This window comes from Diadema setosum, chromosome 7 (assembly GCF_964275005.1).
Source record: "Diadema setosum chromosome 7, eeDiaSeto1, whole genome shotgun sequence".
Lineage (NCBI taxonomy): Eukaryota > Metazoa > Echinodermata > Echinoidea > Diadematoida > Diadematidae > Diadema > Diadema setosum.
In genome coordinates this window covers 7,879,142-7,894,848 of record NC_092691.1, presented here as the reverse complement: position 1 = coordinate 7,894,848, position 15,707 = coordinate 7,879,142, and the positions used below count along the sequence as shown (strand labels likewise).

Below are 15,707 nucleotides of genomic sequence, written 5' to 3'. Positions count from 1 at the left end.
GTATACTATGCACACACTAGGCTGAATTTCTCTTTATAATCTAAACTCTATCACTGGCACAAGCCAAATCATATCCTTTAAATATTCAGGTCAAGAGCCAAAGAATTAAGATACTGTATTAGGAAACTTAAAGATAATAAAAAGTTTTGGTACCTCAAAAGTTTCCCTGAATTTCCGTGTTTCAGGTTAAAGTATCTATCATATAACTAACACTGTGAGACTTACTCGCCCCAAAGTGCTCTCATTTCTTAGTAATCATGCAATTAACTGCGACCAGCAGCCCCATACGCATAGCGACCAGCAGCCCCATACGCATAGCGTAATGGGGCTTCGCATTGTAGCATTCAGGATCATGACAGATTTAGTATCGCGGGTAAATATCAACTTAAAATCCACAAAATTCTTCAATTTGAAGACTTACCAATTAAGTTGAAGTCTTGAAAACAGGCTCTGGGCAACGTTTGGTTCTGCCAATAGTCCCTTTCTGTTCGAATTGATGACTGAATGTGACTCTGTCGAGAGGACCTTGGGAGAGCTACATACACTGATTACTACGACCAGCGCATACGCACACATCACATGCGAACAAATTTCAAATCCATGAACGGATAAGATGTTTGTGTGCGCATGCGCTGGCTGTCAATTCAGTGTAGCTCTCCCAAGGTCCTCTCGACCGAGTCACATTCAGTCATCAATGCGAACAGAAAGGGACTATTGGCAAAACCAAACGTTGCCCAAAGCCTGTTTTCAATACTTCAACTTAACTGGTAAGTCTTCAAATTGAAGAAATTTTTCGATTTTAAGTTGATATTTACCCGCGATACTAAATCTGTCATGATCCTGTAAGCTACAATGCGAAGCCCCATTTAGTTATGCGTATGGGGCTGCTGGTCGCAGTTAGCTACACAGTATGCGTATGGGGCTGCACGCTGCTGGTCGCAGTTATCTCGCACAATACGTGTACTACTCGGCGCCGTATGACGGCGGCGGCTCTGGTACGAAACCATTATTGAATGATTACTAAGACATAAGAGCACTTTGGGGCGAGTAAGTCTCACAGTGTTAGTTATATGAAAGGTACTTTAACCTGAAACACAAACTAAGACAAGGAAATTCAGGGAAACTTTTGAGGTAATACCAAAACTTTATATTATCTTTAACAATCAAGCTGCTGATTGTTGGAGTGAGAGAGAAAGATAAACAGGCAAAGTTTCTTACTGTTCCACAATCCAATATAAATAATTTGTACTAAACCTGTAATCTTCATAAACTGCATCACTTGATACAGAGAGGAAGAGAGAGAAAAAGAAAAACCAATCAGAAGAAAAGCGAAGAGTCTTACCACTCCTCCCAGCTCCATCTGAACTGGAAGTTGCTGAGGTGGTGAGAGAACCAGACCACAAACCTGTCTGAGGACTGGAGGTTCATGTGCTCAAGCCTCTCATACAGCATCTCTGATGCTTGAGCAAGCTGGGAGACGGGAGGTGGGAGAGATTATTGGTTAAGGCGATGTAGATAGACTGCTGTGAGTACCACCAACTTCTTGCAATCAGCGTGCATTAAGAATTTTCATCTATATAGGATGTTTTAGTGGCACATCAAAAACACATCTGCCCCCCCAAGGAAAAACGCAGTATCTAACATTTTTGGCGATTTTCACTTTTTTGCATAAATATAGTCAGTGGGCAATCCTTCTTCATATGACATATTCAGATTTTTGAAAAAATGTTTAGAAAGCCACTTTTCCGTAACTGCCAAACGCAGTATCTACACTTAACTTGCACTTTCCCCAAGGAAAAACGCAGTATCTACATGATGAATATTTCCCCAAGGAAAAACGCAGTATCTACAAAGCTAGTCTTAATTACCAGACACTGTTATTTATATATGTGAATACTTTGCCGATTGTTCTGTATTTTGAACGTAAATTGCTTTCTTTAGACATACTTGCTCAATAATAAGACATAATGTTCAAAATATCTAACCGAAACAATACTGATTAGTAAATATTTTGATGAGATCGTGATCCTAATATAAAACACAGTGTGTGATTAAGACTAACCGAGTGCACATTAAACAATACAACACAACACTGACAGCTTGCAGCTGCTAGCTGCACTGATGCTGTGCAGCATGCAGTCAGCACAGGGCCCGGCTAGTCAGCATACAGTGGGAGTGTGTACTTGGAATAAAACAAAATGTTGTCGTGGGGAAAATTACTCGTGAGCCTAGCCCTCAAGAAAAATTTATCTGCAGATAATGAGTAAGTTATTCAAAACTATTTCAATATTGAAAGAATAAAGCTGATTGTTTGTCACACGAAGCGAAGTAAACACATACAAATGCATGTTTGTCACACGAAGTGAGGTAAACACAAATGCATACATTTGTGTTTAGGCCCTACTTCGCTTCGTGTGATAAACGATCAGCTTTATTCTTTCATATTCTACCTCAATGATTAACATTATCCGTACTATTTCAATATTAACTTGTTGTGAAGTAACTTTGTTATGCCTAGACCCTTGTCAAAATTCCTCAGGCTCCGAATCCGAAAGTTTCATCGAAAGGCAATAGGCCTAGATCTAGGCCTAGACTATTTGTGTTGTATCGGATAAACGTCAGGTTATGTAACATGTTACACCCTCCCTTAGATCTCAGTCTAGATTGTAGACTTGTCTAGACAGTAACGTTTTAGTCTTGCGTCTCTTTTCTAATGTTAGACTTAACGTTAATCAGAACTTTCAGGGTCCGTATTCCGAAAGTCTAAAGAAAGATCTAGTGTTGGACTTGAATAGGCCTAGGCCTACTCTAGGGCAGGCCTGTAGTAAGAAGTCTAAAACTTAACCACTTTTTAGAATCCTAAGTCTAGTGAAGTGTCAATGTTCAATTATCTACTCCATACCATACTGTCTTAAAATTACATAGTTGACAATAGATAAGGGTCCATGTGAAAAATAGGTACCCACGGTAAATGGACAAAATAGAGACAGTTAAGAATAAGTTGTATTTTAATTCTTATCGGATCTAGACAGTGTCTAGACCCTAGTGAGACTGGGTTGCGTAAAATGCATGCATGATCCCAGAATGATGCTGCATGCTACATAACTTACAAGTAAAAAAAAAGTTAGGCCTACATTACAAATTTACATGACGTTAAACTTAGGTTCAATCCAGAAGGAATAGGCCTAGAGAGCGGATGTCACTTCATTCTAGACCGGTTCTAGATGTATTTTTTTTTTTCTAATCAAAGAGTCCTGGCTCGTGTAGGGCTTAAACCTTCTGCAGTTCTAACGTTAGGCTATTTTTGTTTTTTCTGTGAGCATCGTGCATGTATAGCCTGAGGCGGTAGACTCGTGTAGCCTGCTACGTAGCCAGCCTAGAATAAACGATATAAAAACTAGACCTAGTCTAGGTCGATCTAGGTTCAGACATCCGATTTAGATTTATTTTGGTCTAGACAGACTGTAACCTAGACTGTACAGATCTAGATCTAGTATTCTAGATGCTAGTTAGCGGCTAGGCCATGTAGCATCACATTACAGCCCTGGCAAGCTTCATATTAAACACGTATCGACGTAACGTTAGGCCTACAGAAAGATCGGTCTGGGATACACTTTTAAGCAAACGTTCCAAGAACGATCTGTTATTTAACAATCTTATGAAGCCTGCTCTGTAATCAGGGCATAAATGGGGGGGGGGGGGGGGGGGGTGGAGGATGCATCCCCCAGGGCCAGAGAATACTTGAACAATGATGTATACATGCATACATAATTATGGCAGAAGATTAATCCTAGTCATTCCGCTGTAGATACTGCGTTTTTCCTTGGGGAAATTCGTTCCATTGTAGATACTGCGTTTTTCCTTGGGGAAATCAGTTAATTGCGTGGGGTTTCCCCAAAGTATCTACATTTTCATCAATAACTGAAAAACAAAACAAAAACACAAAATGATATTTTCCAGGAAAATTGGTAGCTAGATAGACTAAAATTCCACAATGAAGGAATTTTTCAAAAGAGTATATTTTCCAGGGGCTTTGGCAAAAATATAAAATGGTGAATATCTCGGTTGTTTAGAAATGGAGCTGGATGTAGATACTGCGTTTTTCCTTGGGGGGGGGGGGGGCAGACATTTATTGTCATCCTCTCGATTTTCACTGTGCAATACGAGAGCGTATTGAACAAAACGCGTAGGCCAATGTATTAATTCCCCATAGACTATCACTGTTAGTGGCTGTGCAATAATACACTATTTTGTCTCCTCTGTTGCACGAGTGGTTGCTGAGTGCATGAACACTTCCTACTGTACTAAGTGCGTAAACTCTTGTTACAATTCACAAGCGCGCAAACATCTTGCTACATATACAAGTGGAGTGAAGACATGTGAAAATATTGACTTTTATCCCAATATGAATGTGACACGCACACATACATTTTCTCCATGCAGTGCCATACTCCACAATTGCGAATTTAACCACATGTGAAATCATCTGAAAGTCTCAATTTGCAAAAACTTTGACTCGCTGAATATATGGCATATACAGTACTCACCAATCAATTTTGTATACTTGCCAGGAATTTAGTTGATTGATTAGTTGAAAGGGGGCACAATTACAGAAGCCTACAACAATAAAAAATGATCTGAGCAGCTGGGCCCATTTGTAAATTTCGTTTAGTCCCATACAAGTCCATAAGTATGTGCAATGAATTTATCACATAGAGAATAGGGCATGAATTTGTGCCATCTGTTACAAAAGGATACCACTTGTGGCAGGGAGCCCGGCTGGAGTTTGCACAGCTCCAAGAAGAGAGACATGTAGAAAATGTGGATTCGGGGGGCCTGCGGGAGGGCAAAGAGCTGACCAAACATCACCTCCACGATGACGTAATTCAGAGGTACCTGTTTCTTGGCGTGGTAGTTCAGCAGCTGGGCAGCACTGTGGTAGCCATGGAAACGGGGCAACAATGGTGGGAAGTGGAGGAGTAAGAGGGAGAGGGATGGCAAGAGAAAGAGAAGGAGAGGGGAGGGATAGAGACAGAAGGAAAGAGAGAGTGTGAGAGGGAGAAATGAAAAGCAGTGAGAAGATTTCATGTGTGCAGAAATATGTATACAGGTAATGCATGTACCAGTTCAGCAGGTTTTTCTCTTTTGCCAAACTCCCCTCGACAGTAACGGTTGAATGTTCTGGAGGCAATGCATTATCAAAAAGGATGGACACAACTGTGCATGTAAAGAAATATTATGTCTGATTTATAATGCATACTGTGATGCATTTGATAAATACTAGTAAATCAATGTAAATAAGTGAAACCTGTATGTGCAGGTGATGAATGATATTCAACATTTCCGAATTATCAAAACAGGGACCACATTTTCTGTAGAGATTGTATTTCTGAAGAGATTGTATTATTGCCAATTCCATAACTGGTCATGAAACAAGAGTGCCCCCCCTCCAAGAAACAAACAAACGAACAAAACACACCAATATGACAAAATATGGGAAAATATTTGAACCAGAAATGCACCCTATGTGACCCCGCATCACAAAACCAACAAAAAGTTGCAACTGATTGACAAATTGCCCTGCATCGACGTAAATAAGCACTGAATTGATCAGTGTTTTAGTAGTAGCCATGATAAAAAATCATGGGCGTACATACTCGAGCGGGATTCGAACCCACGAATGAATTTCAACAAGAAAAAGTTGCCGGACATGGATTTTTAGTTAAGGGCAGATTCTAAAAGAGCAGACCCTAAGCTTTAAAATGATGTATAACTCAATTCATATGGACTCCCCTAACCTATCTAAATAATGGAAAGAAAACACACACTCTGGAAAAGTAAGAACTGAGAAAAGAGGCTCTGAAGTACAATGTCTATTCAAGTGCTTAATCTTTTCCAAGCCGTGCTAGCTGTGCGATGAAAGGGACAAAACACAGGATGTAAACCACCGGAGCAACACAATGAAGAGATTATCAGATTAAGCTAAAATTGAGCATGTTTTATTAACACATTCTGTCCATGATTAATGGCAAATTTCAAAGCAGTAGCGTTTCACTTTCAAAAGTTATTAGACTTGAAAGTGAAGAGTGTACCAAGGATTTCAAGAAATGAAAAGGGGCCTCTAAGACATACTTGATCATTCTACTCTCTCCCCAAAATGGGTTGTAAAAAAAAACTGCTGAAAACGCACTTTTCCATTCATGTTATGATCCCAAAATAAAGAATAATGTAGAAAGATATCTCTTTCAGAAAATATGAAAAACTCAAGATTGACTCGGTTGACCCATTCCACCTTTTATGAGTTCTCAAGTAAAATCAAGGGGTGCAACTATTTGTTTGTTTGTGGTGCACAGTCACATATGACAAAAGAGGAGCAGAATTAAGAAATGTATGATTACTGTAGAATGTAATATTAAGGTTCTTCACTGATGTGAACTCACCACTCTTTGCGATCCCTGAAGTAAGTGTTGAGGAGGCAGTTGATCTGATCCTCTACCAGGTATCTCTCTATGGACTGAGCTCCTGGCAGTGGTGGTCCCTAGGTAAAGAAAAGCATGGTACCAACAGGTCACCTAAATACCCTTCCTCTTTCCTTTGCCACAGATACGAATCAAAAGTCGCTTAACATACATAGCTGTACTGTGCTCAATTGGTGTGCACTCCCCACATGAACAGTTTTCATAAACATCAGCTGAAACCATTAAATAAACTGATTTAATTCCTGTGCTCCAAGAATGTTACTTCAGCACAAGGTGCCTTCATTAAGTTCTACACTTCTGCTTAAATTGTGTGATCAAAAGTAATGTAAATGAAAAACTGCATATTATTTCATAATCGTAAGTCATCATACATGTAATCATACATCATCACAATCAATTTCACAAGCAACATCACATTGAAATACAATGCTTTTATCACGCAAAATATACCCTGATTACAACAAATTAACACAATCTCATCTCCACATCCAGAAGTTTGATAAACACACAGAATGACTATAAAGGTGGAACTGATAGATGGTAGCCTACACATCAGAGCTGTGTTTGCAATTAAAGTCATCTGTGCTCCCTCCTTCACTTAATCCGTTGAGGACGAGTCCCGAGTATACTCGGGCAAGTGTCTACGCGAAATGTGTGTTGGAGCAAAATCAAACCGTCCTCAACGGGTTAACATGAAGTTTCTACAAATTCACCAGCATGGTGTTCTTCTAAGCTGTGGGGAACCAATATGATTGGCCTTGATAGGAAAGGTCCCTCAACGGATACACAATCTGGCTATTGTCCACGACTACACAAAATATGAACACACACACATACATTTGTACAAACGAAAAACAAATGTTACGCATTTCACAGGCCCTTGTTCAACTCTGCAGAAATTTAGACTTTCACAGCAGCAAGTAAAAGATGTGCATTTGTTATAATCCCTGTAATATGTACTGTATAAGCTGTTATTTTTGCGAGGGTTTAATTTTCGTGAATTTTGTGAATAGCTGGATTGCAAATTTGACAACACCATAGAATGTCTCCAAGTGCTAGGGTAATAGTGCATTTACGTTAGCATCGGCATCAATTCGCGAAAATGTCTATGACCTACTCATTCGCGAAAATATCTGTACGCAAAAATAAACAGCGTATACAGTATGTGACACGCTTGTTTACTTGCTAATACATGAACACTGGAACTCAAGAGAGCCTCACCTCGGGAGCGTCAGTGGGATCAAACATCCTGAAGACCACAGTGGGAATGGGGTAGACCAGCTCAGAGGAGTGGGCCGGGGGCGTGAACGGGGGCAGATTGTGGACCAGGGCCTCCGAGAGGACCGAGTGGAAGGCCATGTAGGGACGCATGATGATCTTCTCCAGCCACTGGTCCCGCCGCAGTTTGGTCACCTGCTGCCAGAGACTGTCGAGGTACTGAGAGAGAAAAGAAACTGCTCCAAACAGTCGTGTCTGATCTCACAAATCTTGTATGCCTAGTCTTATCATCTGCTGTATACTCTAAAAGTGGTCATTTTGGCATGCTTCCAGTGGCATAAAACTGGCACAGAATTTCTTGCTTATTATGTTACATTACTTCATATCTTTGATTTCAATCTAGGTATTGTAAGAGTATAATAAGTGTTATATAGTAAGTGTTATATTTGAAGGTTTTTTTTTTTCCATGTTCATGAGTCCCGTAGCGTGGGTGACTTCCACTTTGCTGTCAAAATGTGGGCCAGGTAACTTTTACCATAGGATGGATTGTGCTGCCAAAGCCCTTAACTGTAATGGCATGAGAGAGATGTTGCATATGCTTGCTCAGTTGTTGTGACTGTCCATGATATTAAAATTATTCAAAGTTCATCTTACCTGACTGAGCACTAAAAATAACTCGCAATGTTCCTTATAGTACTTTTCAGCATAAGAAAACATGCATAATACCAGGCAGACAATTAAAAGGAAGCTTTCAAAAACTTGAGACAAAACAGTATCAATTCAGTCTGCATATATACTCACATTGTTTAGAATCTCAAAATGTGTTTTCAGGCATAAAAAGCAAGTGGTAAATTTGAAAGACAATAATCAAAGGTAATTTTTCTCATCAAGTGCAGATGATTCTCACAGTGACATAGATAATATGCTGATTACTCAAACTCACATCTTGCTGTTCATGGGCGCCATCTCCGTGCCACACGCGGAGGAAAGGGACGTGATCTTTCTTACGCTTGCCAAGGTACTCCTCGATTGTCTTCATTAGCTTGGTCAGCTCCTCACCCTTCTTCTCATCCAGAGTGCAGCCAACCTGCCATAATATAATCAAGATAAACATATCAATAGCAATAGACCAGAATATTATTTTCCTGCAATGACCTTTACTCTGCTAATTGCCCTTTGCTCTGCTAATTGCCCTGTCTTACAAAACAGAAGCTCAAGTCATACATTTGATGGCTTGTCACAAACAATCAAATTATGACCATAAGGAGGTAACAATTGCATTTCAGCAGAAAGACTAATCTTTTTATTTCTTGTCAGATCATATACAGTATCATTCCGCCATAATATACAATATGGGCTAATAATTCAAACGACAATATCCCTACGGACTGATATCCCTGGAATGCAGGAACCTCTAGAATCCTTTATTTGTCTTTTTTTGTCCTTTAAAATGGAGGAAAAACAAATAAAACAAGCTTTGGTTTGGATACATGATGACTAAACATTTATGAGACCCTAACAGAACTGACCATAATAGACTTGAAGATGTGTCATAGTATCTTAAACTTATCATTATATTGTGTTCAATTATTTCTATTTCTTGCATCTCGATTTCAGTGGCTTTAATTTGAGTCCACTGTTTCAAATTGCAACATACCCATGGCAAGCTGTTGAGAACTGCATAGATGAACCAATCTGAGCGAACTTGAGGAATATCCGGCTCCATGGTGACAGCTACAAAGTTTTCGTACAGGGACATCAGTGAGGCCACCTCGATCACGCGGCAATTCACGAGGTCGGCGAAGAAGCGGACAACATACCTGGCTTTATTCCACTCATTGCTTTTCATGAAATCTTTCATATTCTTCCCAAGTGCTTCAATGAACTGCATAAAGGGAAAAGCAAGAGAACATTACTTCATGATCATTTGTCCATGTGTAATTAACTGTAGTGAGTACAGAAATTTTGTCTTGTTTAGTCAATTATCATGGTAAAATGAATAGTTTATGGTCTTCTGCTTCGTTGACTAAAATTAAAATTGGTTTTGTGCATTGTGATTGCGACATTTGCCATATATTTGCTACTATTCAGTTTCTTTTTTTTAATTCTTATATGTCTCCCTGTGCATTTCAATTGAACTGGGAACCAGCAACAAACTATTTCCTCATGTCATAACTACACACAGCCTGTCATACATCACACTGGGTGTTGTTACTTTTATGTCACATCTTGAAATGTGTGTAGAAAGTATTAAATCCCTATATCCTGTGTTGGTTACTCTAAAACAAGATATGTTCGCAGCATGGCATTTTCATGAATTGGATCTCTCACTGATCCTTGCTCTCGCGATATTCGCGAAATTGAAATGCATGCAAACATTTCTGGTTTTAAGGTACACATTGTATCGTTTTACTTGCTTTCACTTTCAGTGTGTTTCTGGATAGGCATAGCTTACCTCTCCCCCACAACTGTAGTTCTTAGCATTGAGGAGTCCAACAAGTGTGGTGTAGACGGTGATCTTCTCTGGCAAGGCAACAGCACTGCAAGAAACAAAGCAATGACAAGATACAGAGAGCAGACTTTAAATGTTTACATACATCCACAAAAGCAAAATGGGCAATTCCGCGGTTAGTAACATTACATTTAAAACAAGTTTAGATATTTATTTTTACTATCAAATCACCATTTATTCATTTCAAGTCAAAATCATGCTAAAAACATGTTCATCCTTCCCAGGTTTATGATATAGAAAAGAATGAATACAATCCATTAAATATTAGAATTGCTATGGCAATTAAAAGGGCTGGTTAGTAATGTTACGAAAAAAGGACATGACAAAAAAATCAATGTCTTGAAACAAAAAGTGTGCAAAATTTCAAGTTACTTCAAACAAAGTGTTGCATTAATTTCAATTATTGCATCATGACAATTGTTCACGCAAATATTTTTAGCAGTTCGACCAATAATTTATTAGCTAGACCCCCCAAAGCATGGTTAGTAACGTTATGGTTAGTAACGTTACATTTGTCCGGAGTAATTCCGCAGGTCATTTTACCCTTTTGTAAAGGACAAAATGTCACATGGCTTCTGGAGTATTTAATTGTATTCATTTTTTACCCCTTAGCAAAACTTTGAGGAAAAATTATCAAAGGAACCCACTGTAATTTGCATTTAAGTGAATTTCAACATCCCCAGTCCCACATGTACATTTTAAATGATGGTTTTAGATCTCGCAAAACCAATAAATATGAAAAATAAAATCTACTGAATTTGAAAGACCTTATGATTGGTGAACATCCATGGCATAAGTTGATACCTAAATTAAAGGAAGATAAAGAGGAACATTTCTTTTATCCATATCGTGTCCACCTAACTGCGGAATTGCCCAAAATACATTTTTAGAAGAAGCAACTAAAACCTGCTGAAATGTTAATGCCCTTGCATGCAGAAGATGTGATTTGAACTTACCAGTCACACAATATTTTGATGATCTTTGATTTGTAGTTGGGTAAGTCAGCTTCCAAGACGCCTGCCAAACCCTCCAAGTTACTTTCAAGAGATGATGTACTCTACTCATCAAAGCAAACAAACACACACAAAAGGAGAAATTAGATGATTAAAGTATAACTATTGTTATGACTAGAAAACTCTGCAATATGGAGTGTAGAAGAACAAAGCAATGAGGAAATGTGAAATCTGAGTAGTTCATAACAAGTACTCAGGTACAAGTGTAAAGCTGTTTGAACATACACTGTAAAAGACTTAATCACTCCTAACATCTTGAAAGACAATTGCCAACTGCATCATTGGCAATTATAACACTGACTTACATATATTTCTGACATAAAATGATAACAAGAGAATTTCTTGAATTTGTTTGAAGTGAACAACTTCCTCCAAATGACCACTGAGAAGTATTGTATGCTGATAAACAGTGGATAACATTGAATATAGATGGTGGATATGGAATTTATTACTAGAAATTCTACTCACTGAGAGGATATTTGCTTTCATATATCGATGAACTCCTTAGTATGTATTGCTTAAAAAACCCCAAAACACACTGATATGTTTTGTACTTTGCATATGTTTGGCGGCTCTTACTTTAATTTTTTGCCACATCTTTATACACCCAGATTAGGGCTCAATGCATGTTCAACCACCAGCCCCCCCCCCCCAAATGCTACTGCTAGTTCACTCTTTTCCTATTCTTCACCATGTGTTTTTCCTTATCATGTTTGATGTTGTGTCCCAATTCATCTTCATCCCTCACAGGTTGTCTTGTATGATCCTTGGGATCATCACTGGACCACCTCTGCCTATTGTCTGTTCACCCCCTTGCTTTAATCCCCCTGATTGGCTCATTGCCCCTGGCTTCTAACCTATCTCTTTTGTTTTCATTGTTTTGTGTCCCTAGCCCTCCTCAGACTGTGCTTGTTGTGTGTAGTCATGGACATAGTGACTGCTTTCCCAACATGTTTGTCATTTTGCCTCTGACTAAGATTCTGTTTGGATTGAAAGCTACAGTACATTTGAAACAAAGAAATGGAGATCTCTAATCAAGCCATATCACAGTCACAGTACAATGGTGACACTCCTGACAGAAATTCAATCTGCGTTATCAGATGTTTCATTTGCATTACGTACATGTATAATGTCTGAATACAGTCTGTATGATAATATATCAACCAAAATATTAATGAACATGTGCCTGTGAGGATTTACTCATGTAACGTACATTAACCTTGTATGCTTGCCTGATACAACTGTCCATGCTACAATTGTATATCACAGCACATATGATACACCAAAATGAATAGAAAGGGTAATCAGATAAAAAAAAGTGATGCAATTCAGTATCCAGTCAAAAGAAGTCATATGCTAATCAATGTCCTAAAATAATAAGGTACCTGTCCTACAAAGTACACACAAACATAAGCATAATGTATATAAGTATACTTATAAGCATTTGTGCTACAATGTAATGATGTACACATTTTAAAGTAAACAAACCATGTACACTTTGTCTGAAGTCCCTCATGGTCTGGTACACATAAACTGCTCAGTTCTCTTCTGTTCAGTGTTTACATAAAGACACTAGTATCAAAATGTTTAAACACTGGTTTAGAGAAAATAGAGATGCATTCTACTTCACCTTCTCTCCAACCCTTGTTATAAGGGACTCCAGTCTCTCTTCAATCTGTGCATTATCAGGCCTACGTCTTTTAGACGATCGATGGCCAGTGTCCATATCTGTAGGCAAAAACGAAAAAAAAAAAAAGAGGGAAAGAAATAAAAAAGGGGGAGAAAGGAAAGAACATTAATTTTGACATGAGATAACATAAAGAGGGATGTATGGGTAGATTTGGCCTTATAAAACTTATGTTAACAAATTGTGAAATATTTCAATATGAGGGCATTGACTTTGCATTGTACTTTGAGTTTGACTTGAATTTGACTGAAGGCACACAAACTTTCCACACAGATACAATGTATGAACCAATGGAACACAATGAGAACTTTCCCCCAAAATTATATCAATGTAGGTAAATTTGGTTTTGGAATTGGTAAATGGTGATTAGGGAAATTCTGGATGTTATACAATGAAAGACAGTGCCTCATTGCCCATGCATCCATCATGGGTGAAAGCTCACCAGCTACACCATGTACAGTCAAAGCTGAAGAAGTGACTCTGACAAGCTGAAAACTATTCTCTCGGTGTCTCCGTGATTTGCACTTAAAAGTTGGTAAGTACTGTACAAGTTAACATCTGGATCAATTAGAACCTATGCGTTTTTATAGATCTACCTTCCAGGTGAATATCTGTCACCAAAATGTATTGATTACTTGATCACTACATACTCGAGTATGTATGCCCATGATTTTTTATCATGGCTACTACTAAAACACTGATCAATTCAGTGCTTATTTACGTCGATGTAGGGCAATTTGTCAATCAGTTGCAACGCTCACTACCTACCACAAAAATGAACTAAAGTCACAAGATTGTCACAGGGAGGGTCAAAATATTGAAATTTTCCTCTAAAATACTCAATTACAGCGTTGTACTCATTGCATTGTATATTTTGCAGCGCAATACATGTACATACTCTACAATATAATCTACAAAGACTAAGAGTACCGTAGTTATGGGTTAACTCAGCCAAGTAGGTGAACTCGGCCCCCCAGCATGCGCATTATTAGGTAAATTAATACAGCTAGACCCATCGAGACCTAGAGTAAAAGCCCCAATTTTTGGACACTTAAGCTTTTTTTTGCAATATTTATTCAACTCAAATAATACTCTACAAAATTATATCTATAATAATGTATGTTGAATATATCAACCTACTTTTTCCCAATATTGATTTTGTTAAATAGATCATAAAATTTCACAGAATCCCCCAATATTATCACCATGTCAATTCCCCAAAATTCGGACAGGCGCGCAATGTCAATACGCATACAAGACCGCTGAAAAATCCGCGCGTGCCACACCTTGTTGGCGCAAGGTTGCATCGGGGACGTTGCGGTGCCTGTTCGTGTCCGAATTTTGGGGACACTGCACTTGCATTCAGCTCCTGTACATTTATTCACTGCATTGGCATGTACAACCTGTACGGAGATTTTGTTTTTCTTTTGTGTTTTTGAGGCTACCATCACACTGTGAGCTTGTGATAAGCGAAAAATCTTGCAACAGAACGGCATAATTTTTCATGTTTTAGCACATTTTCGACGACCCCGATTCTTTACACGGGACCTAATTCGTGCACCCTTTGGAAAAGTTGCAGCGATTCTGCGTTTTTGACGGCAAAATTTGGGATTTTTGGTGGATTTTTGGAGGTGACTCGGGCACTTTCCTGTGGTGAACGAGTGTTCCAGTATGTGAAACTATGTGATATGTGTGTATTGTGACAGTAGAGTTTGCTGCCATGTAACTATACACAGCCCAGTCGCTACTGTAGTAGATACAGCAGCGACTGGGCTGTGTATAGTTAGCTGCCATGTGATAAGTGTCCGGATTTTGGAGGGTGGCCAAAAATTGGGGTTCTTACTCTACAACAGTTGATTAACCATGCATTGATTAAATCATCATGATCATTGCAGTGGTACAATTTGTACACACACACACACACACACCAACACACAAAACCCCAAAATATACAGCTCTACATGTCGTATGTCTTACACATATTAAGCAAATCCAATTAAAATCTTAATTCTAACGTGTTAATACAGCATCGGTGCATGTTTTCTTCTCCGACTCTGCCATCATTGGACATTGGTCATTGGACATTGTCTGTCTCTGAATTGAAAGAAACCATTAGGTCTAATTTTTTAGGTAAAAGAAACGTTACATCCAATATGGTATTGTATATTGGGCATATCTCATTTTAAACCATAATGTAAGTAATTGTCTGCGCATATCACATGCATAAAAAGATCTGCAAACTTGCCCTTTCCCGTCGTTGTAAAGCAATAAGTTTACCACACATTATGTCATAGATGGGACCACAGAAATAATAGCTGAAAATGTTTGATATTTCATGCTGATCAAAACTAGATGAACCCTTAGAAACCAAAGATTTGAAAAATCGTTCAACATCACTTTGCGTACCTTCTTCGTCATCGTGATATTTTCTTCTTCTGGACATGATTTTTCGCGTTGTTTTCTTCTGCTTTCCTGCTCCGGATCCCGGGGTCTTTCTTTCAATTACGGCGCGCTGTGGTGTGTATAATGTACGGTATCCATATCCGTATACATACACGGGACGTAACGTGCAACACACGTTTCGCGCATTCGAAGCATGCAGTATTACTGTACAGGCGTGCGCCGACGACATGGCGTACGCGTACGGGTGCTAATCGTACGCACCGGTGCGTGCACAGCTAGGAAGCTAGCTCTGCGCCTAAAGTTTGAGGCTCCTTGGTCCCACTACATACTAGTTCACGTAAGCTCCTTCGTAGACTAAAATACCATGCACTACGAGTGTGCTATATGCGGCAGCA

At 38.9% G+C, this 15,707-nt stretch overlaps 1 protein-coding gene across 1 annotated transcript in view; it reads right to left on the bottom strand.

The window, feature by feature from the left end:
- Positions 1-15,410, bottom strand: part of LOC140230332 (nuclear cap-binding protein subunit 1-like) — a 31,898-nt gene extending 16,488 nt beyond the window's left edge. The window contains exons 1-10 of the mRNA XM_072310483.1: positions 15,316-15,410; positions 12,853-12,950; positions 11,166-11,266; positions 10,153-10,237; positions 9,355-9,582; positions 8,641-8,784; positions 7,701-7,916; positions 6,441-6,538; positions 4,759-4,933; positions 1,343-1,470 (exon numbers count right to left, since the gene is read on the bottom strand). Coding sequence (XP_072166584.1) covers positions 1,343-1,470; positions 4,759-4,933; positions 6,441-6,538; positions 7,701-7,916; positions 8,641-8,784; positions 9,355-9,582; positions 10,153-10,237; positions 11,166-11,266; positions 12,853-12,950; positions 15,316-15,352 — 1,310 coding nt within the window. The 5' untranslated portion in view covers positions 15,353-15,410. The remainder of the gene's footprint in view (positions 1-1,342; positions 1,471-4,758; positions 4,934-6,440; positions 6,539-7,700; positions 7,917-8,640; positions 8,785-9,354; positions 9,583-10,152; positions 10,238-11,165; positions 11,267-12,852; positions 12,951-15,315) is intronic.
- Between the last annotated feature and the right edge of the window lie 297 nt (positions 15,411-15,707).